This window comes from Lissotriton helveticus, chromosome 12, assembly GCF_964261635.1.
Source record: "Lissotriton helveticus chromosome 12, aLisHel1.1, whole genome shotgun sequence".
NCBI classification, from domain to species: Eukaryota; Metazoa; Chordata; class Amphibia; order Caudata; family Salamandridae; genus Lissotriton; species Lissotriton helveticus.
The window spans coordinates 42378933-42405670 of record NC_136073.1 but is presented as its reverse complement, the minus strand read 5'-3'; the positions used below and the strand labels follow the sequence as shown (position 1 = coordinate 42405670).

At 49.2% G+C, this 26738-nt stretch overlaps 1 protein-coding gene across 1 annotated transcript in view; it reads right to left on the bottom strand.

The window, feature by feature from the left end:
- The window catches only part of GIGYF1 (GRB10 interacting GYF protein 1), a 1662840-nt gene that overhangs the window by 1140268 nt on the left and 495834 nt on the right, over positions 1 to 26738 (bottom strand). The window contains exon 10 of the mRNA XM_078668650.1: positions 12316 to 12522. Within this exon, the coding sequence (XP_078524776.1) occupies positions 12316 to 12522 (207 nt within the window). The remainder of the gene's footprint in view (positions 1 to 12315; positions 12523 to 26738) is intronic.

Below are 26738 nucleotides of genomic sequence, written 5' to 3'. Positions count from 1 at the left end.
CATATACTCTAAAAGTGGAATGCGAAATTACTAGCAGGTAAGTACAGTACTAATAGGCTTTGGAATCGCTAGGACTTGACTATGGAATCGTTAGATTACTTCTAGGAGGCCTAGGGGACTCGGGTGCAGAGTGTGCACTCTCACGCGGGATGCGGGACAAAGTCTATGGAAGCTAGTAACGCTAAAGTTAGTGTTCACGGGCGAACCCGACCTGGTAGGGAGAAAACGACAGTGGATCCTGACCCTTGGATAGTGAGGCTATGCTGGGGCACAGAAATGCCGAAGTTACCTAGCCCAGGGGCTGCAGCTGCATAGGTCTCAAAAGACGTCGGGAATCCTCGTTGCCGGACCAGGAGCCTGGAAGAAAGATGCTGGCAGGCGACTAGTGAAGATAGTTCGAAGTGATCCAAGCCTGGATCTGGAAGATGGATGACACCTGAAAGCAGAGGGGACCAAGTTCGTGACTACTAGCCAGTAGTCAGTGGGCACCAGGAGGGCACCGGATGGTAGTCACCTCGACTAGGTGAGTGGGCGACGCTGTGCTCTGCAGATCTCACGGACCAGGAGGCGTTGTCGGCGACCAGGATGGAGAGGCGAGCTGTCCCACGATGGATGAAGCTGTCGGCGTCGAAGAACCCAGGATTGGGCAACAAAGCCTTGGCTAATTCAAGCCCACGCGGTGGACTCAAAATGGCGTCTTGAGTGGACCAGGAGGGTCCGGGGTGCTCCTCTTCTGGAAGGGAGCAAGGGCCAGTCTGGAGCAACCAGACTAGCAGCAGTGATGTCGTCGGGCGTCGTTCAGAAGGCCACAAGCCAGCGGGCTAGTAGCCAAACAACGCGGTGAGCAGCAAAAAGCAGAAGGGCCCCACGGCGATCGTGGAGATGCTGGGGGGCTGCTCTTCGGTGCTGGAGCTGCTCAGGGTTGGGGCTTCTCGGACCCCAAAGCACTCGCCAGGAAATTACTCGGCGGGCTTGCTGTGCAGAAGTCGTGCAGTCTTGGCAATAGTCGGTCCCTTGAGGTCTCGTCGCACTCACGGTTCTCAGCTTGGCTGTAGAGGTGAGTAGAGGTCGGAGGTGCCAGGGAAGCCGGGTCTTGTCGAGCTGGGCAGTCGGATTCCGGAGGAAGGACTTACAGCAGACTGCAGTGTTCTTGCGATGGTGCCTGCGGATGCAGGGTGACTACTCCTTAGTCACAAGGGAGAATCTTGAAGAAGGAAATCTTGAAGTCCTTTTGCAGAAAGTCGTATCTTGATTCCAAAGATGATCTAATTTGGAAGGGGGCCTGCTCCTACCTTTATCTGAGAAAAGGGGGCTGGCACGCGACTAGGTCCTGCCCTATGGGTGGGACCAGGAGGGGGGTGGTTACACCCACTTCCTTGGCGGGCTTTTCCCCAGCTCAGGGTCTGGAGTGTCCCTGGAACTGGTTCAAGCCGGCCTATGCATAGTGAGCACCGGGGTGCCACTTGCAGTCACCTTCCTCTGAAGCCCTGCCTACCTAGGATACACAAAATCCTGTCTGGGACGGTGCTGGCACCGCCCCTGGCAGGAAACCCTTTGTCCTTATCTCCTGCTTTGGGAGGACTCCCAGCAGCAGGAGGGCAGACTTGTGTCTCGGTGGCAGCATCCATTTTGTGGAGCTGAGGCTCTGTTGGACTTTAACCGGGGTTAGGGGTTACATACATGTCGTGTCCCTCTAGAAGGGTGGAATGCTAACCCCGTCGCCAGAATTGGCGAGGGGTTAGTATTCCAATTCGTATGACACCTTACTCGACATGTTTTGATAAAGCGATACCAGAGTTGGCATATAACCGCGAGGATTATAATGCACTTAAGATTATATGGTATGCGATATCATGGAAACGGCTAAGGGATAGATCCCGAAAGCCGCAGACAGGCTCAGCTCATGCCAGAGCACCATCTCACACGATTCCAAGCACTCTGCCTTCAGGATTGTTAAGGCCTGCCATAGGAGTGACTGATAGGAGATGTGTGTCCATTTTAGGGTTAGATATAGGTATACTATATCTAAAGCAAAGGGTGAGTACACCTCCTTGCCCCAGCTGTTGTGCAGCCAGTTGTGTCAGTTTAGTTAGTCAGTCCAGGGGTGGCACAATACATGCTTCAGCCCCTGGGAGACTTCTGGGTGCACCTCAGCCCTGGGTACAGGGACTTGGAGAGGGCCCAGTGCCAATTCAGTACCTGAGTACAATTTGGATAGAGAGAACAGTGAGGCTGTGGGTCTGATTAGCAGGCCCACAGCCAGGGAAAGTCGTAAACCAGTGCAGCAAAAAGCAAAAATCTGGGAGATCATAGGATTGCAGACCCTACTCTCCTACATGACCCCCCCCCCAAACTTTGGGACAATAAACTAACCTTGACCAGGTGAGTCTTCTTTCTCTAAGTGGAAATACCTGGAGAGCCCATCAGCATTGCTGTGATCAGTACCAGGTCTATGCTCCACTGTAAAATCCATCCCCTGTAGGGAAATGGACCACCTAAGCAGTTTGGGGTTTTCACCCTTCATCTGATTTAGCCACAAGAGGGGCTTATGGTCGGTCTGAATGGTGAAGTGAGTGCCAAACAAGTAGGCCCTCAGCTTCTTCAAGGCCCAATCCACAGCAAAGGCCTCCCTCTCAATAGCTGACCAATTTTTCTCTCTGGGTGTCAACCTCCTACTAATGAAAGCAATAGGCTGCTCATTACCATCAAAATTCAGTTGAGACAGAACAGCTCCCACACCCAACTCAGATGCATCTGTTTGGACAATGAATGGCTTGGAGTAATCTGGACTCTTAAGGATAGGTGCTGTGCACATGGCCTGCTTGAGGTCATTGAATGCTTTCCGACAGCTTGCTGTCCACTGAACTTTCTTTGGCATCTTTTTGCTTGTCAGGTCATTAAGAGGGGTCACTAAGGACCCATAATTTCTGACAAACTTCCTATAGTAACCAGTCAGGCCCAAGAAAGCTCGAACCTGAGTCTGGGTGATTGGAGGAGCCCAGTCCTGGATGGCCTGTATTTTACTCTCCAATGGCTGAACCTGGCCTCCACCTACAAGGTGGCCCAGGTATACAACCTGTGTCTGCCCTATCTGGCACTTAGTGGCCTTGATAGTGAGGCCTGCCTTTTGCAGAGCCTCTAACACTTTCCTCAGGTGGACCAGGTGATCCTCCCAGGTGGAGCTAAAGACAGCAATATCGTCAAGATATGCTGCACAGAAGTCATCCAGCCCAGTGAGGACTTGATTCACCAACCTTTGGAAGGTGGCAGGTGCATTTTTCAAACCAAAGGGCATTACCACAAATTGATAATGCCCACCAGGGGTAGAAAATGCTGTCTTGGGTTTGGCTTCCTCAGCTAACCTGATTTGCCAATACCCAGCTGTCAAATCAAATGTACTTAAGAAGTTGGCAGAAGCCAATTTATATATAAGTTCATCTGCTCTTGGTATTGGGTGGGCATCAGTCTTAGTGACTGCATTGAGGCCTCTGTAGTCTATGCAAAATCTCATCTCTTTCTTACCACCCTGGGTGTGAGGCTTTGGCACTAGAACTACTGGGCTAGCCCAAGGGCTGTCTGAGGGCTCAATGACTCACAGTTCCAACATTGTCTGCACTTCAGTTTTGATGCAGTCTCTAACATGATCAGGCTGTCTGTAGATTTTACTCTTGACAGGCAGACTGTCTCCAGTGTCAACATCATGGGTACACCAATCAGTTTGGCTGGGTGTCAGAGAGAACATATGTCTGAAGGATTGCAGAACTTGCCTGCAATCCTGTTGCTGATGTTCAGTGAGGCTGCCACAAAAGACAACACCATCAACTGATCCATCATCAGGATTCTGAGTGAGCAGGTCTGGGAGAGGGTCACTCTCTTCCTCCTGTCCCTCATCTGTGGCCATGAGCAAGCTCATGTCCTTCCTGTCAACATATGCCTTGAGCCTGTTAACATGGAGCACTCTGAGAGGGCTCCTGGGAGTTCCAAGGTCCACCAAGTAGGTAACCTCTCCCTTTTGCTCAATGATGGTGTGGGGCCCAGACCATTTGTCTTTCAGAGCTGCTGGGGCCACTGGCTCCAGCACCCACACCTTCTGTCCTGGCTGGTACACAGTCAGCACAGCCTTTTGGTCATGCCAAGCTTTTTGAAGTTCTTGGCTGGCCTCAAGGTTTTTAGATGCCTTTTCCATATACTCAGCCATCCTGGAGCGGAGACCAAGTACATAGTCCACTATGTTGGTTGCAGGCTTTTTGAGAGGTCTCTCCCATCCTTCCTTCACCAAACACAGGGGTCCTCTTACAGGATGCCCATACAGAAGCTCAAAAGGGCTGTAGCCAACCCCCTTCTGTGGGACCTCTCTGTAAGCAAACAAGAGGCAGGGGATCAGGACATCCCATCTTCTCCTAAGAGTTTCAGGTAGTCCATGAATCATCCCTTTGAGGGTCCTGTTGAATCTCTCAACAAGCCCATTGCATTGTGGATGATAGGGTGTGGTGAACTTGTAGTTCACACCACACTCCTTCCACATTGCAGTCAGATATCCTGACATGAAGTTTGTACCTCTGTCAGAAACGACCTCCTTAGGGAAACCCACTCTGGAGAACACTCCAACTAGGGCTCTTGCCACTACAGGTGCTGTAGTGGTCCTACGTGGTATAGCTTCAGGATACCTGGTGGCATGATCCACCACCACCAGTATAAACTTGTGCCATGATGCTGTCTGGGGTTCCATTGGACCAACAATGTCAATCCCCACTCTTTCAAAGGGAACCCCCACCACAGGTAGCGGTATGAGGGGGGCCTTTGTTGTGCCACCTGACTTACCACTGGCTTGGCAAGTGACACAGGAGCGACAAAACTCCTTGGTATTCTCATTCATGTGGGGCCAGTGAAAGTGTGAGACAAGCCTGTCCCACGTCTTTGTCTGACCTAAATGACCTGCAAGGGGAATCTCATGGGCCAAGGTGAGAAGGAAACCTCTCAGAGACAAGGGGATGACCAGCCTCCTGGTTGCACCAGGCTTGGGGTCTCTTGCCTCAGAGTACAGGAGTCCATCTTCCCAGTATACCCTGTGGGCACCTGTGGCATTCCCTGCAGCCTCAGCAGCAGCCTGCTGTCTGAGGGGTTCAAGGGAAGGGCAGTCTAACTGTGCCTTCCCCAGGTCTGCTCTGGAGGGCCCCCCTGAGCCCAGAAACTCAACTTGATCAAGTTCAAGCTCTTTAGGCTCAGTTTCCCTCAGTTCTCTCAGATCAGCCTCCTCAGAGACTTGATCCTCAATCTGGGGCAAGGGGGAAGGCAATGCCTTAACCCTACTGCTCTTCTTCTTGGAAGGTGTCTGGTCCATAATTTCAGGATCCAGCACCTGTTCAGTGGGGCATTTTCTGGCCTGTGACCTAGTCACAGCAAGCACATGTGCTGGCAAGCCTAACATTTCCATGTGAGTCCTCTGCTCCACTTCTGACCATTGTGATGACTCCAAATCATTGCCCAACAAACAATCAACTGGGAGGTCTGAACTGACTACAACTTTCTTTTGTCCCTTCACTCCACCCCAGGAGAAAGCCACAATCGCCACACTATGACTAGTAGTGACGTTGCTAGCATTGGTCACCAGGAAATCAGTACCTGGCATGATCTGTCCAGGGTCCACAAAGTTAGGTGTCACCATGGTGACACTGGCACAAGTGTCCCTATAGGCCTGAGCCATTTTGCCATTAATCAAAGGTGTCTGCCTGTATTTGCCCAAAGTATTGGGACTTATCTCAGGGGACATATCTATATCCCCTGTACAGACAAGGACAGCCTGAGTGAGTGTGCCAACTAAGTTGTCAGACCCCTCAGTACCCAAGGTTAACCCAACTAATGCCTTGGGAGGTACACTACCACTACTGACTGTACTAGGGGGTGCAGTTGCCTTAGGGGCTGTAGTGGCAGGAGTTTGTCCTCCTCTTTTGGTGCACTCACTAAACCAGTGAGACTTACTTTTGCAGTACTGGCACCACCTTTTTGACTGGCCTTCTTGAGTCTTCTTCTTCTGGGAAGCCTGACCCACACCTTCTTTGGTTTGTTGGGGACCTGGTGAAGACTTCTGGTCATTTTGTTCACTCTTTGCATTACCCGTCTGGTCTGCTTTCTTCTGACCACCCTGGTTCTGGTTCTGGTTCTGCTTGATCCTTGTCCTGACCCATTTGTCTGCCTTCTTTCCCAATTCTTGGGGAGAGGTCAGATCTGAATCAACAAGGTGCTGGTGCAACAACTGGTTCTGACAATTGTTTAAAATTTGTTCTCTCATCATAAGATTATACAATCCTGTGTAATCTGTAACCTTGCTACCCAGCAACCAGCCCTCCAAAGCCTTAGTGGCACAATCCACAAAGTCAGACCAGTCCTGAGACTGAGTTTTCTGGGTGTCTCTGAACAGCAACCTGTACTGCTCAGTGGTTAAACCAAACCCATCAACCAGTGCATTTTTCAGGACCTGGTAATCATTAGCATCCTCCACTCTTGTAGTGAGGAGCTTATCTCTACCTTTACCATCAAAGGAGAGCCACAGTATAGCTGCCCACTGACTTCGGGGAATGCACTGCACAGTGCAGGCTCTCTCCAAAGCAGCCATCCATTTCTGGATGTCATCCCCTTGCTTAAAGGGGGGCACTATTTTAGTCAGGTGTTTAGTATCTAAACCCTTCTCTCTATCTCTTGGGAGATTGCTGCCACCAGTGGGAGCTAGCCCACTCATCTGCTGCTCTCTAGCAAAGGCAAGCTTCTCTTTGGCCAGGGCAAGTTCTTCCCTTTCAATCCTCAGAGCAGCCTGTCTCATTCTAGCTTCATGCTCTATTCTCTGAGGGGAAGTCACTCTCCTCTGTGGAGAGTTCCTCCTCCTCTGGGAAGAGGCATTAGAGTGCAGAGATCTATTGGAGTCCCTAGAAAGAGATCTATCTCTCCTAACTCCAAGGTTAGGCCCACTTCGGGTTAGTACTGGGGGTCCCCCAGATCCTAGCCCAAGTAAGTCTAAGTTGGCCCTGGTTAGCCTTCTGACTACCTCAAGACCTTTGTCTACCTCATCCCCAGAGAGTTCCTCCTGATCCTCCTCCTCCTCCTCAACTGCAGTAGCAGTGTTGGGGAGGTCTGGATCCCCAGAGGTTCCCTCTAAGGCTGGCATGTTCTCATGTAACTGAGAAATCTTTCTGGCATCATATGTCTCTAAGAGACCTATCAGAAAGGGAATGGTGGGGTTAGACCCCTGCTTCAGTTTCCTGGAGGTACAGACTTGTCTCATCTCCTGGAAACTGAGAGCTGCATATCTTGAAGTGACCTGTGGAGGGTCAACACTTACCAGGGGAGTCTCAGTGGACTCTCCATGGTTAGACATGCTTTTCTAGTGAGGTGTAAGTGGTGCACTTACCTACACTATATGTTTGCCTACTGATCCCTTGCTAGAGTTGTAGTTTAGGGTGTGCTAGGCCCTAGGAGCTACAACAGCTGGTTCAGTACAACTCAGAGTATTCTAAGCTAAGTTATATGTACCTTTAGTACTTATGTGATCTTTCACAAGATATTCTTAGGATATGTGTGGTAAAACAACAGCAAGCTCAAATCCCAACCGCTGCTCACCAATGTGAGAAGTTGGCCTGATGTGCAGTGCTCACTATTCTAGTGATCACTATATATCAGTCCACACAACCCTTATTGATGATTGGTTGTAAGTCAACCTTATAGACCAGCTATCCTAGTAGCATGGATACGAGCAGTCTAAGGCTAAGACTCTAGAGGGCGTGTTAAGCCAGCTGTTTTACCATCACATTACCCCTTGAACACCCAGTGAAAGGACACCACACAAGTGTTATGAAAATAAACAATGTATTTATTAGAATCACAACAACCCTGTACTCTTTATGAGGACAGGGTGCTAGGCACACAACAAAACTCTTACGAAAATACTTAAGTTAGCACGGTATACACAAATGCCCGAGGGGCACGAAAAACCATATACTCTAAAAGTGGAATGCGAAATTACTAGCAGGTAAGTACAGTACTAATAGGCTTTGGAATCGCTAGGACTTGACTATGGAATCGTTAGATTACTTCTAGGAGGCCTAGGGGACTCGGGTGCAGAGTGTGCACTCTCACGCGGGATGCGGGACAAAGTCTATGGAAGCTAGTAACGCTAAAGTTAGTGTTCACGGGCGAACCCGACCTGGTAGGGAGAAAACGACAGTGGATCCTGACCCTTGGATAGTGAGGCTATGCTGGGGCACCGAAATGCCGAAGTTACCTAGCCCAGGGGCTGCAGCTGCATAGGTCTCAAAAGACGTCGGGAATCCTCGTTGCCGGACCAGGAGCCTGGAAGAAAGATGCTGGCAGGCGACTAGTGAAGATAGTTCGAAGTGATCCAAGCCTGGATCTGGAAGATGGATGACACCTGAAAGCAGAGGGGACCAAGTTCGTGACTACTAGCCAGTAGTCAGTGGGCACCAGGAGGGCACCGGATGGTAGTCACCTCGACTAGGTGAGTGGGCGACGCTGTGCTCTGCAGATCTCACGGACCAGGAGGCGTTGTCGGCGACCAGGATGGAGAAGCGAGCTGTCCCACGATGGATGAAGCTGTCGGCGTCGAAGAACCCAGGATTGGGCAACAAAGCCTTGGCTAATTCAAGCCCACGCGGTGGACTCAAAATGGCGTCTTGAGTGGACCAGGAGGGTCCGGGGTGCTCCTCTTCTGGAAGGGAGCAAGGGCCAGTCTGGAGCAACCAGACTAGCAGCAGTGATGTCGTCGGGCGTCGTTCAGAAGGCCACAAGCCAGCGGGCTAGTAGCCAAACAACGCGGTGAGCAGCAAAAAGCAGAAGGGCCTCACGCCGATCGTGGAGATGCTGGGGGGCTGCTCTTCGGTGCTGGAGCTGCTCAGGGTTGGGGCTTCTCGGACCCCAAAGCACTTGCCAGGAAATTACTCGGCGGGCTTGCTGTGCAGAAGTCGTGCAGTCTTGGCAATAGTCGGTCCCTTGAGGTCTCGTCGCACTCACGGTTCTCAGCTTGGCTGTAGAGGGGAGTAGAGGTCGGAGGTGCGAGGGAAGCCGGGTCTTGTCGAGCTGGGCAGTCGTATTCCGGAGGAAGGACTTACAGCAGACCGCAGTGTTCTTGCGATGGTGCCTGCGGATGCAGGGTGACTACTCCTTAGTCACAAGGGAGAATCTTGAAGAAGGAAATCTTGAAGTCCTTTCGCAGAAAGTCGTATCTTGATTCCAAAGATGATCTAATTTGGAAGGGGGCCTGCTCCTACCTTTATCTGAAAAAAGGGGGCTGGCACGCGACTAGGTCCTGCCCTATGGGTGGGACCAGGAGGGGGGTGGTTACACCCACTTCCTTGGCGGGCTTTTCCCCAGCTCAGGGTCTGGAGTGTCCCTGGAACTGGTTCAAGCCAGCCTATGCATAGTGAGCACCGGGGTGCCACTTGCAGTCACCTTCCTCTGAAGCCCTGCCTACCTAGGATACACAAAATCCTGTCTGGGACGGTGCTGGCACCGCCCCTGGCAGGAAACCCTTTGTCCTTATCTCCTGCTCTGGGAGGACTCCCAGCAGCAGGAGGGCAGACTTGTGTCTCGGTGGCAGCATCCATTTTGTGGAGCTGAGGCTCTGTTGGACTTTAACCGGGGTTAGGGGTTACATACATGTCGTGTCCCTCTAGAAGGGTGGAATGCTAACCCCGTCGCCAGAATTGGCGAGGGGTTTGTATTCCAATTCGTATGACACCTTACTCGACATGTTTTGATAAAGCGATACCAGAGTTGGCATATAACCGCGAGGATTATAATGCACTTAAGAGTATATGGTATGCGATATCATGGAAACGGCTAAGGGATAGATCCTGAAAGCCGCAGACAGGCTCAGCTCATGCCAGAGCACCATCTCACACTATTCCAAGCACTGTGCCTTCAGGATTGTTAAGGCATGCCATAGGAGTGACTGATAGGAGATCTCTGTGTCCATTTTAGGGTTAGATATAGGTATACTATATCTAAAGCAAAGGGTGAGTACACCACCTTGCCCCAGCTGTCGTGCAGCCAGTTGTGTCAGTTTAGTTAGTCAGTCCAGGGGTGGCACAATACATGCTTCAGCCCCTGGGAGACTTCTGGGTGCACCTCAGCCCTGGGTACAGGGACTTGAGAGGGCCCAGTGCCAATTCAGTACCTGAGTACAATTTGGATAGAGAGAACAGCGAGGCTGTGGGTCTGATTAGCAGGCCCACAGCCAGGGAAAGTCGTAAACCAGTGCAGCAAAAAGCAAAAATCTGGGTGATCATAGGATTGCAGAGCCTACTCTCCTACAATGACCAACTTCCTACTGGTCGTATTCGCCCTCAGAGTCAGTCTCCTGGCATTTGACTAGAAGTTGGGAGAGACTAATGGCATAGCTGTAGCTGTACGAGTCCTGGTCATCCTCCTCTGACTCCCCTACTTGAAAGAGTATAGTTGGTAGCAGGGGGACACTGTCCTTGGAGAGGTCATCTCCGGCGTAATTCTTGTCACGGAAATTGTAATTCTCTTTTCAGAGGATAGTACTGTCGGCGCCTTCGTCGTCGGCAAATCTCCCGTCGACTGATGAACCTGCCGTCGACTGTTCCTTCGTCGACGAATCTCCCGTCGACGGGATAGTCGACGATAACAGTTTCGATTTTGATTTCTTCGTCGACTGAACCTCCGCCGTCGACGTCTTCGTCATCGAGGACTTAGAACTCCTCTCAGAAGACTGGGAAGAAGGTTTCTTGAAGGCTGAGGCAGTCTTCTCACCTTTGGAAGGCGTAGCAGGTCCTACCCTCTCCTTTTCACCACGGTAAGTAGATTTGCTGGGTTCTAGGCTCTCAGACTCACTGGGGGTCTTTTTAGAGGCCTTAGAAGATCGTTCCACAGAAGAAGGGCTACCCCTCTTCATTGACCTTCTTGAGGGAGACCGACGCTGCATCCTCAGTGTCACTAGAGACAGTCTCCTTCCTGGATTTTAGTTTCTGGAGCCATGTCAGAAGTCTACCCTCACGGTCCCGGAGGGTCTTGGTCCAAAAGGTGCGACAGATCTTGCAGTCCGCAGCCTTGTGGTCAGGATAGAGGCAATAGATGCAGTCTTTGTGCTTATCCTCCACAAAAAGCCTTTTCTTGCCACAGGTGGAACATGGCTTGAAAAGGGCCTTTTTCTTCTCCATATCAGACATCCTGAAAGGCAGCTAACAATCCTGAAGTGAATCTAAAAAGATTCTGAAGAAAAAAATCCTGAAGAAATTCCTTGAAGAGTAGAAGTTGAGCAGAGCTCAAAGGAGACTACCTTAAGCACAAAGTGCGGTAGAAAATCTGAGGCTCTGAGGTTCCTTCAGGAAGGTTCTAAGGGGTGAGGCACTTCTGATTGGCTGATGCCTAAGTTTGATCTCTTTTACAAAAAGAGGGTGATATGCTACAAAAAGGAATGAGGCCTAGGCCTTTTTCCTTTATCTTTTGTACCTACAGCTATGGTATTTTTGTTACCGAGACTCCCATTCCGATGACGGGGAATGATACAAAAGCATGGGAATCTATGAAAGTTCCAATACTGGGGTACATGCAATTACAATACAATATCTTTTGATACAAAACAATTGGCCTAGAGTTCAGTTCTTGAGTGTGAGACCATTAGCTGACTGAGTGTGTACAACAAATGCTTTACACTGTCCTTTGATACTGCCTTACTGCTCGATCAAGCTGCCACTTTAGAGTGTAAGGTTATATCTAACTTTAGCCTCTGCCAAACCTCTGGGGACTGTGGACTCTGCACACTGTACCTTACTTGGTCCAGTATATGCAGAGCCACTTTCTTACAGTTCCCCAAATAAAGATTTACCTACAAGATCGGAGATAATTTTAACACACTCACCACTGTTGGTATCCAGACAGTCAACCTCCTGGTGGAGATTATGCAGTCACTTGGAGAACGGGACACTCAAATGACAGACCCAATGATGACGTTATCCACCAAACCACACTAAATGGAGGATACATACACAGCAGACTGATCACGTGGTTGAGGGTCTCAAAAGAAATTATCCCTGAGACTCTGGTATTGACACTATTGTGGTTCGTTCCCCTCCCCTCATTAAATCATAACCATGATTCAGAATGGCCATCTTACTTTAAAGGAATTAACTAATGACAGTTGAACCTTTGCGGTCTCCCATTCAGAGAAAAGCTGATAAACATGGCTGCTGGGTATCCATATGTAGGCAATGACATACATCGGTTGGCTGGCATATGGTGCTGTTGAGTATAAGCACTAAACACACATTCCTGCATTTCACTCACCTGGGCTGGTGGATCGCCACCTTTCACTATCTCGTCTTGCCACAGCCAGTCTCCAACCATTTTCATCATCCTCTTCCTGCTGCTGCTGCTGTTGTTGCTGCTGCTGTTGCTGTTGCTGTTCCTCACGAAGAATTCGCCAGTTGTCGCTGTCTGAGCGTGCAAACTCTTTTCGGGCAGTAGCACTGGTGTCTTCAAATACAACACGTGCTAAAGGATCAAGAAAGACATGTTTTTATGACCAAGCCTTTTGGAATGCAGCACTATGCATTAAGGTAAAACCTACACGCAACTTTGCACTGTTTATGTGAAGTGACTTATGTTCTGCATAAAGAGGAAATTCCTGAACTAATGTAGAAAAGCAAACGCAAAGGGCAATTCATCTGGATGCTAAAGGCCTGAAGCCTAAGGAAATTGCATTTTAAGCATCAAACCAAAGGAAATATTTCTCACCTATAGTAACTCCAGTAGTTAGCCTGGCTCGAACTCACTGCCAACTACTGGAAAGCTTGTTTCACCCAGCCATTCATCTTTTTGGACCTGTATTATCCACATTACATTTCTCACTATCAATTATTCCAAAACAATAAGCCCTTTTGTTGGATGAAAATGCTGTCAGTAAGTTAGAACAGTGGATGTGCATTGCTAACAGACGCCTATTTATGCACTGTGCACAGGCCTAAAGCACGGCTCAATCGAGGACTCAAATAAAAAGGTTGCAAAGAACTATATCCTGAAAAGACAATATTCATAGTACATATGAAAAGCAGTTGCTTTACCTGGACAGGTCTATGGTCAATACTATAAACTTTAATGGGAAAATTGGAGCTTTTCTAAATTCAATTGAGGCCACTCACTGTCCATACTATATTCTGTTTGTTGGACTTGCACTCCTACCACAAATCAATCTCCGTATAGTGCCTAAATGTTTAGACTTCAATCTCAAATTCCTAACATTTACAGAGGGCGTACAATTTTTAATTTTGCTTCTTTTTATATATGCTTTATTAATCTGACAAGATTTAATTTTCTAAGTCTTTGCATACCACTGACTAAGCTTCGCATACCCCCAAGGGTCCCCAGGCCACAGGTTAAAAACTACTGGTCTAGTTGATGTAATAGCTGCTAACTCAGAAGGGCTACTTTTTATTCAAATGGAGCGCTTGAGGTGAAAGCCAAATCAACTTACACCCGGTTTTGGTTTAGAAGACATGTATTTGCTCAATCAGTAAGAAATATTATGTTACTTAACCAGTAAGCATCTGTTCTTGGCATGCTGTGCTGTAGATTCAGATGCTTTTCATACTTCAGCCATCTAGTGTTGGGTCCGGATGTATGCAGTTTGTTTTTGTTCACAGGAGTGTTTAGGTCACGAGGTAGTGACACACCTCTTGGAAATACTGCGCATGGGCATCGACTCCTTGTTCGATTATTTTCAGGCAGAGGGGTGAGATTGGAGTATAGAGTAGGTAGAGAAATAGAGATGGCCATGCATGTAAAATAAAGATTACTATGGATTGAAACGCTCATAAGTGTCCAGAGAGGAGGAAAGGCACATGTGACTCTACAGCGCTACAAGCCAAGAATAGATGCTGACAGGATAACAATCCATTTGAGGCATGTGTGGCTGTGAATACACAAGCTTTGTATAGCCTGCCCACTAAAAGCAGTGGCTTGCCTGTGGGTGTTGCAATTGTCTGAAAGGGTTTTTAGCACAGACTGTCATACTTTAGCATGTTGGAGTGCTAAAACATCCACACAATGTTTAGTCAAGGGTGGTGTAGACCATGTAGCTGCTTTGCAAATATCAGGATGTTACATAGAAGTCATTGAACCCCCTGTTTTGTGTGTGGAATGTGTTCCAGGAGGCATGGGTAAATTACTTTGGGCTTTAGCATTGCATGACTAAATGTATTTTACTATGTAATGGGTAAATCCCACACATGTATATGGCCTTTCATTAGTGTGGGAATAATAAATTAAAACAAATTTATAAAGCCTAAAGGCGTGTCCGCACGCTGGAGACCGAGCCCAAACCCTCCCTCCCAAAAGTCCTACCTACAAACCCACGAGAACAGAGGGCATTCTCCCCTTGTGAAAAAGCAACAAAAAGTTGCTTTGTTTTCCGAAAGTCTTTTGTTCCGTCAACATAAGCAATCTTCTTACTTCGAGTATGGAGTGCTCTGCTACTGTCAGTATGAGAAAACACAGGGAGCTCAACTGACTACGGTGGAGGGTTTGTGTGAAGCACAACTATCGCTGTGTAACTGGAAGAAAATTTCTTCTAAGGTTAAGGTCTGCACCTCACCAACATGCCTAAGTGAAGTGCTGGCTATAAGGAAAGCTACTTTACATAAAACAGAAATTGTACAGCAACAATTATGCAGGGGTTAAAATAGTGGGCCCATAAGTATTATTAAATCAATATTTAAATTCCACATTGGTGCTGGTCGAATCCGAGGTGGATTTACTCTTGAGGCCCTCTAGAAAGGATTTAATGACTGGCAGCTTGAATAAGGACAAATGTTTTCTATTTTGAAGATAAGCTCCGACTAAGAGTAGTCTAATGGACGTAAAAGTCAAACCACAATTTTGCAAATGGAACAAGTAAAACAATGTTTGTGTATAGTAGTATTAAATGGATCAATACTCTCATTACGACAGTAAAATACATTTTCCCCATTTATTTATTTATAACGTTTTGGCTGCAGAGCACACCATGGTAATAGGTCTACAGGTTCTTTAAAGAGGGATGTTTACCTGAGCTTCCGAACCAGAAACCGAACACAAGGGAGAGGCAGATAAGTATTTGCAAATATCCCATTCATTAAGCATTGCACCTGCATAGTGGATGTGGGAAACTGGATGCCAAGCTTCAGCATTTTGTGTTGTTTGCGAACAGATCTATGTGTGGAAACCCCCACTTGTTAAAGTAGGGGTGAACTTTGGGGTGGAGTTCCCACTTGTGGATTTGTTGCTGCATCTTGCTGATAAAGTTGGCAAAGTAGTAGTCTGTTTCCAGAAGGTGTTCCGCAAAGAAATGAATATTGTAATGTAGAGCCCAACACAAAATGGTCTGAGATAGGTGTGGTAATTGGAGTGTCCCTCCCCCAAGCCTGCCTCCTCCCCCCCCCCGCCCCCCCCCCGTTTTTGTACCTAGTACATGGTTGTCATTGTCCAGTAGGACTAGGACAACTTTGCCGATAAAATGAGGTAGGCATCCTTTCAATGCTAGGTGGACAGAATGAAATTCCAGGTAGTTGATGTAGAGACCTGTTGTTGTCCCAGAGACCCTGAACTGAGATTTTGTAAGTGAACACCCCAGCCTGTGAGTGATGAGTCTGCTGTCAGGATGATTTGGGTAACCAGGGTTAATGAAATGCCACCCTTTGGTCGGGTTGTGTTTCACCACTAGAGCGAGCTATGAGTGCAAATGTTTACCAACACTAGATCTTCCAAATGACCCTGTAACTGAGACCATTGTAGTGCTAGACATCCCTGAAGCTGACATGTGCAGGTGTGCATGAGTTACTATGGCGATGCACGATGCCATCATCCCAAGGAGGCACCTGACTGTTCTGAGTGTCAATTGTTGATTGGGTTGGAAACATGGTAGCATTGTTTGGAAACTCAATTGGGATAAGCTAGCCCCTGCTGTGTGTTCAGGGTAGCTCCTAGACATGTTTGAATTTGTAAAGGCTGAAGATGCGATTTTTGGAAATTGATGGTGAAGACTAGTTGATAGAGCAAGCATATCCTGGGTTGAGTGTGCTGTAGGCATACAGACAATACTGGCTTTGATAAACAAGTTACTTACTTTCGGTAGTGCAATCTCCGGTAGAGACTATCTTGTCGCAGATTCCTTACCTTTGAATTTCTGAGGCGTAAGGCTGGATCCAGAAACTTTTGCTGAGCAATACCCCTTGTGTGCGCCGTCGGGTGACACCATTCGGCTCAGAGTGATGTCGTCTGTAGAGTCAGTTATGACGTTGCAGTGCCTATAGAGGCACAACCCAGGCATGTGGACGTCTGCACTCAATTATTTCCATGCAGAAGCGCAGAGCCACGTAGTAACGGACGTAGTTGTGCAAAAGTAGGGCCCTAAACGGGGGAGTAACCCTAGCCCTACACAATAAGTACGCAAAGCGGGGAGACACTGGTGGGGCGGTAAGGAATCTGCAGCTAGATAGAGTTTCTATCAGATAATGCGTTACTGAAGTTAAGTAAAGTGTTCATCTGATAGAGACTTACAGCTGCAGATTTACCCAAGCGATACCAACCCGGTGGTAGATTGCAGAACAATATCCTATATTAGGAAGTCCTGCAGAACTGAGCAGGCAAAATGCCTGCACGTGCAGACCTGACCGTTCAGGCAGTAGTGTTTTGCAAACAAGAGCAAAGATGCCTACGTTGCCGCCTTACAGATGTCTTGACGGGAAACCCCAAGCCAAGGCTGTAGTCACAGCCTTTCCCCTGGTGGAATGGGCCTTTAATTCCTCAGGGGGCTGCTTCTTTGCCTGGGCATAAAAGTACTTTGAATGAATGTGACCTGGGTTTTCCCAACCAGGTACCCAGGGCATATGTAATTTCCCTAAAACTGCATTAAGACAAAACCCAAATAGCACTCTTTGGCCAAATGTCTGTCCTTTCAAAATGGTACCATAGGTACCAAGGGCACTGTGACCAGGGAAGGCCTCAAAGGGCTGCATCACTTATTGTGCCACACTTAGAGGCCCTGTACCTACACCGACCTATACACACACAGCCATTGCATACTGCTCGTTTTTGTGCAGAACAAAGTGAAGAGTCGACAAGGCACACATCCCTGTGTGTCATGCTTACAAACCACTGCCATGGCATAGGTAAGCCATCCCTTTAGCGGAGTACACTGGTGAGGGTACAGGTGTATGAGCCATGTACTACTTGCAATGCTTACTGTATTTGTGTTAGGCATTTTTCTACTAGTTGTGGCATGTATACAGCATACTAGAGCACATTAGCTAAAATAAATATTTTAAACTTTTTCGTGTCTTCGTCAGATCTTATTGTGGACGAGTACAAGAGCATGAGCGAAAGGGTGAGTCTTGCCACCGTGATTCCTGAGAGTCAGGAGTGTTGTGCTCTAGGGTGTTGTAGGAGAGTAGGGTCTGCAATCCTATGATCACCCAGATTTTTGCTTTTTGCTGCACTGGTTTACGACTTTCCCTGGCTGTGGGCCTGCTAATCAGACCCACAGCCTAGCTGTTCTCTCTATCCAAATTGTACTCAGGTACTGAATTGGCACTGGGCCCTCTCCAAGTCCCTGTACCCAGGGCTGAGGTGCACCCAGAAGTCTCCCAGGGGCTGAAGCATGTATTGTGCCACCCCTGGACTGACTAACTAAACTGACACAACTGGCTGCACGACAGCTGGGGCAAGGTGGTGTACTCACCCTTTGCTTTAGATATAGTATACCTATATCTAACCCTAAAATGGACACACAGATCGTCTATCAGTCACTCCTATGGCAGGCCTTAACAATCCTGAAGGCAGAGTGCTTGGAATCGTGTGAGATGGTGCTCTGGCATGAGCTGAGCCTGTCTGCGGCTTTCGGGATCTATCCCTTAGCCGTTTCCATGATATCGCATACCATATACTCTTAAGTGCATTATAATCCTCGCGGTTATATGCCAACTCTGGTATCGCTTTATCAAAACATGTCGAGTAAGGTGTCATACGAATTGGAATACTAACCCCTCGCCAATTCTGGTGACGGGGTTAGCATTCCACCCTTCTAGAGGGACACGACATGTATGTAACCCCTAACCCCGGTTAAAGTCAAACAGAGCTTCAGCTCCACAAAATGGATGCTGCCACCGAGACACAAGTCTGCCCTCCTGCTGCTGGGAGTCCTCCCAGAGCAGGAGATAAGGACAAAGGGTTTCCTGCCAGGGGCGGTGCCAGCACCGTCCCAGACAGGATTTTGTGTATCCTAGGTAGGCAGGGCTTCAGAGGAAGGTGACTGCAAGTGGCACCCCGGTGCTCACTATGCATAGGCCGGCTTGAACCAGTTCCAGGGACACTCCAGACCCTGAGCTGGGGAAAAGCCCGCCAAGGAAGTGGGTGTAACCACCCCCCTCCTGGTCCCACCCATAGGGCAGGACCTAGTCGCGTGCCAGCCCCCTTTTCCCAGATAAAGGTAGGAGCAGGCCCCCTTCCAAATTAGATCATCTTTGGAATCAAGACACGACTTTCTGCGAAAGGACTTCAAGATTTCCTTCTTCAAGATTCTCCCTTGTGACTAAGGAGTAGTCACCCTGCATCCGCAGGCACCATCGCAAGAACACTGCGGTCTGCTGTAAGTCCTTCCTCCGGAATCCGACTGCCCAGCTCGACAAGACCCAGCTTCCCTGGCACCTCCGACCTCTACTCACCTCTACAGCCAAGCTGAGAACCGTGAGTGCGACGAGACCTCAAGGGACCGACTATTGCCAAGACTGCACGACTTCTGCACAGCAAGCCCGCCGAGTAATTTCCTGGCGAGTGCTTTGGGGTCCGAGAAGCCCCGACCCTGAGCAGCTCCAGCACCGAAGAGCAGCCCCCCAGCATCTCCACGATCGGCGTGGGGCCCTTCTGCTTTTTGCTGCTCACCGCGTTGTTTGGCTACTAGCCCGCTGGCTTGTGGCCTTCTGAACGACGCCCGACGACATCACTGCTGCTAGTCTGGTTGCTCCAGACTGGCTCTTGCTCCCTTCCAGAAGAGGAGCACCCCGGACCCTCCTGGTCCACTCAAGACGCCATTTTGAGTCCACCGCGTGGGCTTGAATTAGCCAAGGCTTTGTTGCCCAATCCTGGGTTCTTCGACGCCGACAGCTTCATCCATCGTGGGACAGCTCGCCTCTCCATCCTGGTCGCCGACAACGCCTCCTGGTCCGTGAGATCTGCAGAGCACAGCGTCGCCCACTCACCTAGTCGAGGTGACTACCATCCGGTGCCCTCCTGGTGCCCACTGACTACTGGCTAGTAGTCACGAACTTGGTCCCCTCTGCTTTCAGGTGTCATCCATCTTCCAGATCCAGGCTTGGATCACTTCGAAATCTCTTCACTGGTCGCCTGCCAGCATCTTTCTTCCAGGCTCCTGGTCCGGCAACGAGGATTCCCGACGTCTGTTGAGACATATGCAGCTGCATCCCCTGGGCTAGGTAACTTCGGCATTTCGGTGCCCCAGCATAGCCTCACTATCCAAGGGTCAGGATCCACTGTCGTTTTCTCCCTACCAGGTCGGGTTCGCCCGTGAACGCTAACTTTAACGTTACTAGCTATCATAGACTTTGTCCCGCATCCCGCGTGAGAGTGCCCACTCTGCACCCGAGTCCCCTAGGCCTCCTAGAAGTAATCTAACGATTCCATAGTCAAGTCCTAGCGATTCCAAAGCCTATTAGTACTGTACTTACCTGCTAGTAAGTTCGCATTCCACTTTTAGAGTATATGGTTTTTCGTGCCCCTCGGGCATTTGTGGATAACGTGCTAACTTAAGTATTTTCGTAAGAGTTTTGTTGTGTGCCTAGCACCCTGTCCTCATAAAGAGTACAGGGCTGTTGTGATTCTAATAAATACATTGTTTATTTTCATAACACTTGTGTGGTGTCCTTTCACTGGGTGTTCAAGGGGTAATGTGATGGTAAAACAGCTGGCTTAACACGCCCTCTAGAGTCTTAGCCTTAGACTGCTCGTATCCATGCTACTAGGATAGCTGGTCTATAAGGTTGACTTACAACCAATCAATAAGGGTTGTTTGGACTGATATATAGTGATCACTAGAATAGTGAACACTGCACATCAGGCCAACTTCTCACAGGTGTCTAATCACTTGTTCCTCTGAGTGAGTAGGAGACATTATAGCTAGTTGGTGCTGGGCTCATGGGTGCTAAGGTGGTAGGATAACTCAGTCTCTGCCTACTAAGATCCCATAATCCCAAGCATAGTTCTGCGAGTACGCAGAATCCCTGCAACATGGCGACAACGTTTGGTCTGTTAGCCATTTGTGAGACCCCCGAGGCACTTCTGCTCGTCCGCAAAAGGTTTTTCAAGCTTGAATTTTAAAAAGGTTTAAACCCGTTTTGTGCTACCACCTAGTCCCTTTCTACAATATACAATGGCTCAACCGATCACGATTCTAGTAGATTGCCGTGTGGCCATTACACATCATTTGTTACAGCATGGGGTCCCAAATGCGGGGTCTCCGGTGGTCTTTGTAGTCGAAATTGAACCTGCATGCCACTTTAAGGTCTTATTACTGGGTTACATTTCTGTCAAATGGATGCGAATTATAACTTTTTTCATGCTTATACGGTCGCTGCTGCTCTGGCAGCGTATCGTCCTTATGCGGTGACTAAAGTTGCTACTGAGTCCTGAGAACACCAAAGTTGTTGAATGGCGCCCTTCCCCCATCCTCGTATTTGTTTGTATGGGCCCCCTTAGGTATTGATGGTTTTACAACTCATCCTAACTATTTTAATGCTAATGTGACAGAAGAACAAAAGTTACTTGCCTGTAAACTGTGGTTCTCCAGTATTGGTGTCTTTCATAGATTCACATGCTTTAATCATTCCCTGTCGTCAAAGTGGGAGTCCCACGGTACATATATCTATTTATATATCTCTAAATTTTTCTATTTATATATCTCTAAATTTTTCTATTTATATATCTCTAAATTTTTCTATTTATATATCTCTAAATTTTTCTATTTATATATCTCTAAATATATCTATTTATATATCTCTAAATATATCTATTTATATATCTCTAAATATATCTATTTATATATCTCTAAATATATCTATTTATATATCTCTAAATATATCTATTTATATATCTCTAAATATATCTATTTATATCTCTCCCTCATCTCCCTCATCTCCCTCATCTCCCTCATCTCCCTCATCTCCCTCATCTCCCTCATCTCCCTCATCTCCCTCATCTCCCTCTGTCTCCCTCTGTCTCTCTCTGTCTCTCTCTGTCTCTCTCTGTCTCTCTCTGTCTCTCTCTGTCTCTCTCTGTCTCTCTCTGTCTCTCTCTGTCTCTCTCTGTCTCTCTCTGTCTCTCTATGTCTCTCTATGTCTCTCTATGTCTCTCTATGTCTCTCTATGTCTCTCTATGTCTCTCTCTGTCTCTCTCTGTCTCTCTCTGTCTCTCTCTGTCTCTCTATGTCTCTCTATGTCTCTCTATATCTCTCTCTATATCTCTCTCTATATCTCTCTCTATATCTCTCTCTATATCTCTCTCTCCCTATCTATCTATCTATCTATATATTCTGCTCGAATCCTCCACGCTGTAAAGAATTAACCACACACGGGATTTTCAATTTCCAAAGTTGCTTTATTTTTCAACAGACGCCTTCGTGTTTCGGCAAACAGCCTTTCTCGATGTCGGTAGCCACCGGACATCGGCATGTTCTTAAACTAATTGCTCATAATCAAGGAAGGACTATTGGCAGTTGACATTAACCAACGCCATCTTGGAGTGGTGTGTTATTAGTATTGATGTATTCATCTTTATACATGTGATGACGTTAACCATGTAAACCACTCGATTAAACCAAGTACATTAGAACTTAAGATGTATATAATTCATGACCCTTTCACATATACAATTTTCGTATACTAGATCGGATACTGTTTACTTGTTGTTCGAACAAAATTGATATATATATATCTATATATATATCCAACGAACACAGGTAACCCATTCGAAAAGAGACCTCAGGACACCAAATTATTCCTTTGCATGTTTAATGGCAGCAGGCAAGCAGGAGACCTCTCAGCATCTCAAATCAAACTTAATATGCCAGACGCGTTTCGGGAATCTTGCTTTCCCTTCTTCGGTAAAGGTTTCACACGTTATAGTTCGCAATTAGCATTTAAAAACACTATGCAAATTCATTGAAAAAACCATAGGTTTTACACGTTATAGTTAGCTGAACATTTCTCTCATACAAAACCTTTGAAATTCCTCCGTTATAGTTAGCTCAGCTAACTATAACTTGCGCGCCCACAATGCACTGCTGATGACGTCACATATTACATCACTCATGACATGGTCAGTCAATCACTCAATCAAAGCATTTATATAGCGCACTACTCACCCGGAGGGTCTCAAGGCGCTGGGGGAGGGGGTCCGCTACTGCTCGAACAGCCAGGTCTTGAGCTGCTTCCTGAAGGCGAGGTGGTCTTGGGTCAGGCGGAGGTGGGTCGGAAGGGAGTTCCAAGTCTTAGCGGCCAGGTAGGAGAAGGACCTTCCTCCTGTGGTGGCTCTTCGGATGCGGGGGACGGCGGCGAGGGCGTGGCTGGTCGATCGAAGCTGGAGTTTGGGAGCGTAGAAGTTGAGGCGGCTGTTGAGGTATCCTGGGCCTTGGTTGTGTAGGGCTTTGTGTGCGTGGGTGAGGAGCCGGAAGGTGATTCTCTTGTTGACCGGGAGCCAGTGCAGGTCTCTCAGGTGTCCGGAGATGTGGCTGCGGCGGGGGATGTCCAGGATGAGTCGTGCTGAGGTGTTCTGCATCCGCTGGAGTCTCTTCTGGAGTTTGGCGGTGGTTCCGGCGTAGAGGGAGTTGCCGTAGTCCAGACGGCTAGTGACGAGGGCCTGGGTGACCGTCTTCCTGGTCTCGGTGGGGATCCATCGGAAGATCTTACGTAGCATGCGCAGGACGTTGAAGCAGGAGACGGCGTTGACTTGTCTGGTCATGGAGAGGGAGGAGTCCAGGATGAAGCCCAGGTTGCGAGCGTGGTCTGTTGGTTTGGGTGCGCTGCCCAGGGCGGGGGGCCACCATGAGTCGTCCCAGGCGGAGGGTGAGGATCCCAGCATGAGGACTTCCGTCTTGTCCGAGTTCAGTTTCAGGCGGCTGTTCGACATCCACTTGGCTACGTCTGTCATCCCTTCGTGCAGGTTGGCTCTGGCAGTGGCGGGGTCGTTGGTGAGGGAGAGGATCAGCTGGGTGTCGTCGGCATAGGAGATGTTAGATTGTGCTGGCGTGCGATGGCTGCGAGGGGGCTCATGTAGACGTTGAAGAGTGTTGGGCTCAGGGAGGAGCCTTGAGGAACGCCGCAGATGACTTCAGTGGCCTCTGATCTGAACGGGGGGAGGCGGACTCTGTGTCCTTCCGGCGAGGAAGGAGATGATCCACTCCAGTGCCTTCTCCTGGATTCCGATGTTGCTGAGGCGCTGCACGAGGGTGCGGTGGCAGACGGTGTCGAATGCCGCGGAGAGGTCCAGGAGGATGAGGGCCGCTTTTTCTCCGTTGTCGAGCAGGGCTCGGATGTCATTGGTAGCTGCGATCAGGGCGGTCTCGGTGCTGTGGTTGGCCAGGAAGCCAGACTGCGAGAGGTCGAGGGAACCGTTCGTCTCGAGGAAGGCGGCCAGTTGCTTGTTGACGGTCTTCTCGATGACTTTTGCCGGAAACGGGAGCAGCGAGATGGGGCGGTAGTTCTTGAGGTCGGTGGGGTCGGCTGATGGTTTCTTAAGTAGAGCGCTGAGTTCGGCGTGCTTCCAGCTCTCCGGGAAGGTGGCGGTGTCGAAGGAGGTGTTGATGATGTCCCGCAGGTGGGGTGCGATGACAGCGTCGGCCTTGTTGAAGACGTGGTGAGGGCAGGGGTCTGTCGGAGATCCGGAGTGGATGGAGTTCATCGTGCGGATGGTGTCTTCGGTGCTGATCGGGGTCCAGGCGCGGAGGGTGGTGGTGGGGGGCAGAGGTTCGGTCGTGGCGTGCGTCGGTTGAGTGCTGAAGCTGTTGTGTATGTCCGCGATCTTGTTGTGGAAGTAGGAGGCGAGGGAGTTGCAGAGGTCTTGCAAAGGGATGATGTCGTTTCCGGCGTTGGGGTTGGAGAGCTCTTTCACGATGTTGAAGAGTTCCTTGCTGTTGTGTGCGTTGTTGTCCAGTCGTTCCTTGAATGCGGTTTTCTTGGTGGCGTGGATCAGTTGGTGGTGTTTTCGGGTGGCGAGCTTGAGGGCAGTCATGTTGTCCGGTGTTGGGTCTCTGCGCCAGGTTTTCTCGAGTGCTCTGCAGTTCTTCTTGGAGCTCTTGAGTTAGTCGTTAAACCATGGGGCTTTCTTGCTGCCGGGTCTGCTCGGCGGGGTCTTCAGAGGGGCGAGGTAGTCTGCGCAGTCGCTGATCCATTTCGTGAGGTTGGTGGCCGCTTGGCTGGGGTTCGTTGTGCTGGTGGGAGGGTTCTTGCTCAGGGAAGTAGCGAGCTGGTCGGCAGTGATCTTGTTCCAGCTTCTGCGTGCAGCCTGTTGCTGGTGATGGTGGATCGTGGTCCTTCTGAAGCTGAAGTGGACGCAGCTGTGGTCCGTCCAGTGGAGTCCCGTGGCGTGGCTGAAGGCGATGTCCTTGCTGGATGAGAAGACTGGGTCGAGTGTGTGTCCGGCGTAGTGGGTGGGGGTGGTCACCAGTTGCTTGAGTCAGAGGTTGGCGAGGTTGTCCAGCAGGGTGGTGGTGTTGCGGTCGTTGTTCTCCAGGTGGAAGTTGAGGTCCCCGAGGAGGATGTAGTCAGCGGAGGAGAGGGCGTGCGGGCTGACGAAGTCGGCGAGGTCCTCGCTGAATTGTGTGCATGGTCCCGGGGGTCTGTAGATGAGGGTGCCTCTGAGGGTGGTCTTGGGGTTGGTGTGGATCTGGAAGTGCAGGTGCTCGGCGGGTGTGAGGGTGTCGTAGGTGTTGGTCGTGATGCAGATGGTGTTCCTGTGGATGATGGCGATGCCTCCTCCAGTCTGGTTGATGCGGTCCCTCCGGATGATCTTGTAGCCGTCCGGGATGGCGATGGCGGGCGCTGAGGAGGCGTTCATCCAGGTTTCCGTGAGGAAGGCGACGTCTGGTGAGGTTGTGTCGAGCAGGTTCCAGAGCTCGACGGCGTGTCTGTGGACGGAGCGGGTGTTGAGCAGGATGCACTTCAGGTGGGCGCTGCTGGAGTTCGGTTTGGTGGGTGCTGGTGTGTTGTGGGTCCGGTTGCAGGTGAACTTGCAGGAGTGGCAGCTGAAGGGTCCGTGGGTGCGTCTCGGTGTGGCTCGGTAGCATCCCGGGGTTCGGCCGGTGTTGAGAGCGATGAGGTCGGTGGCGTCGTAGGTCCATCGGGTCGGCTTTCGTCGGTGGGGGCCAGGGGTCCTGGCGCTGGGCGCGGGCCAGGCGCGGACGGGCGCAGACGGGCTTACCTTTGGCGCACCTTCGGCGCTCATTCGGCGCTCCCGCTGCACGCGTCCGCTGCGCGCGTCCGCTGCGCGGTCGCTCTGGGGGCGTCATAAATCAGGAGCCGGAAGGGCGGGTCAGCTGGGTGGCGGGAGCGGGGCGGCCAATGGGTTGAAGGTGGGCGGGGCCGCAGGGGGCAGCAGCGGGAAAACTGCACAGGCGGGCGGCTCAGCGGCGGCTGGGTCGCTCGGAGCAGCGGCAGCAGGAGGCGTCGGGAGCAGGAGGGGTGACCCGGCCTAGTTAAAGGCACAGTGGTCACATTGACATCACTCATGACATGCATATAAAAAAAAAATATTTTTCAGAAAGTCACACATTCACTGGATGATGTCATCACTGATGTCATCAAGGATGTCATTTGAGATGTCAGTGAGGTCATGAGCGATGTCAACTGACCATGTCATGAGTGATGTAATGTGACATCATCAGCAGTGCATTGCGGGCGCGCAAGTTATAGTTAGCTGAGCTAACTATAACGGAGGAATTTCAAAGGTTTTGTATGAGAGAAATGTTCAGCTAACGATAACATGTGAAACCAATGGTTTTTTCAATGAATTTGCGTAGTTTTTTAAATGCTAATTCTTAACTATAACGTGTGTGAAACCTATGTTTTTTTCAATGAATTTGCAAGGTTTTTTAAATGCTAATTTATAAATGTATTAATTATTATGTCTTTCTTTTTATACTAATTTTTTATATTTTTAACATAAATTTTTATTTTATAGATTATATTTCATATTTTTATTATAAAATAATAACAAAACTAAATTGCAAAGTAATTTTTGGATGAATTATTGCTGGACATCGGTCGCCAGTATAACAGCTCCAGCAATTCTCTTGGGGCCCTATGCTCACAATGCTGTATCAATGCTTACACCCGCTTCAAGCACGTGCAAGGTTTTGACGCAGCATAAGCTCAAAACTCACTGAATAAAATGTTATACATTTCACTCAGTCACTTTTACGAGGCCTTGCTGCACCCCCTTCTGCACAAGAAAGCCTCTTCTGGTGCAGCGCTTTACAATGTAATACACCCTCCAGATGCATCACATTGTTAATAGCACACACCATGGCACATCTTTTGCACCACCGCTGTGTCACAAAAGTGACGCAACGCCTGTGTAAAAGAGGCACAAGGGGATTGTAAATCCGCCCCCAACACATACAAATTCACCCAGGCACTTTCACCAGCAGCGCAAATTTAAGCATACACTTG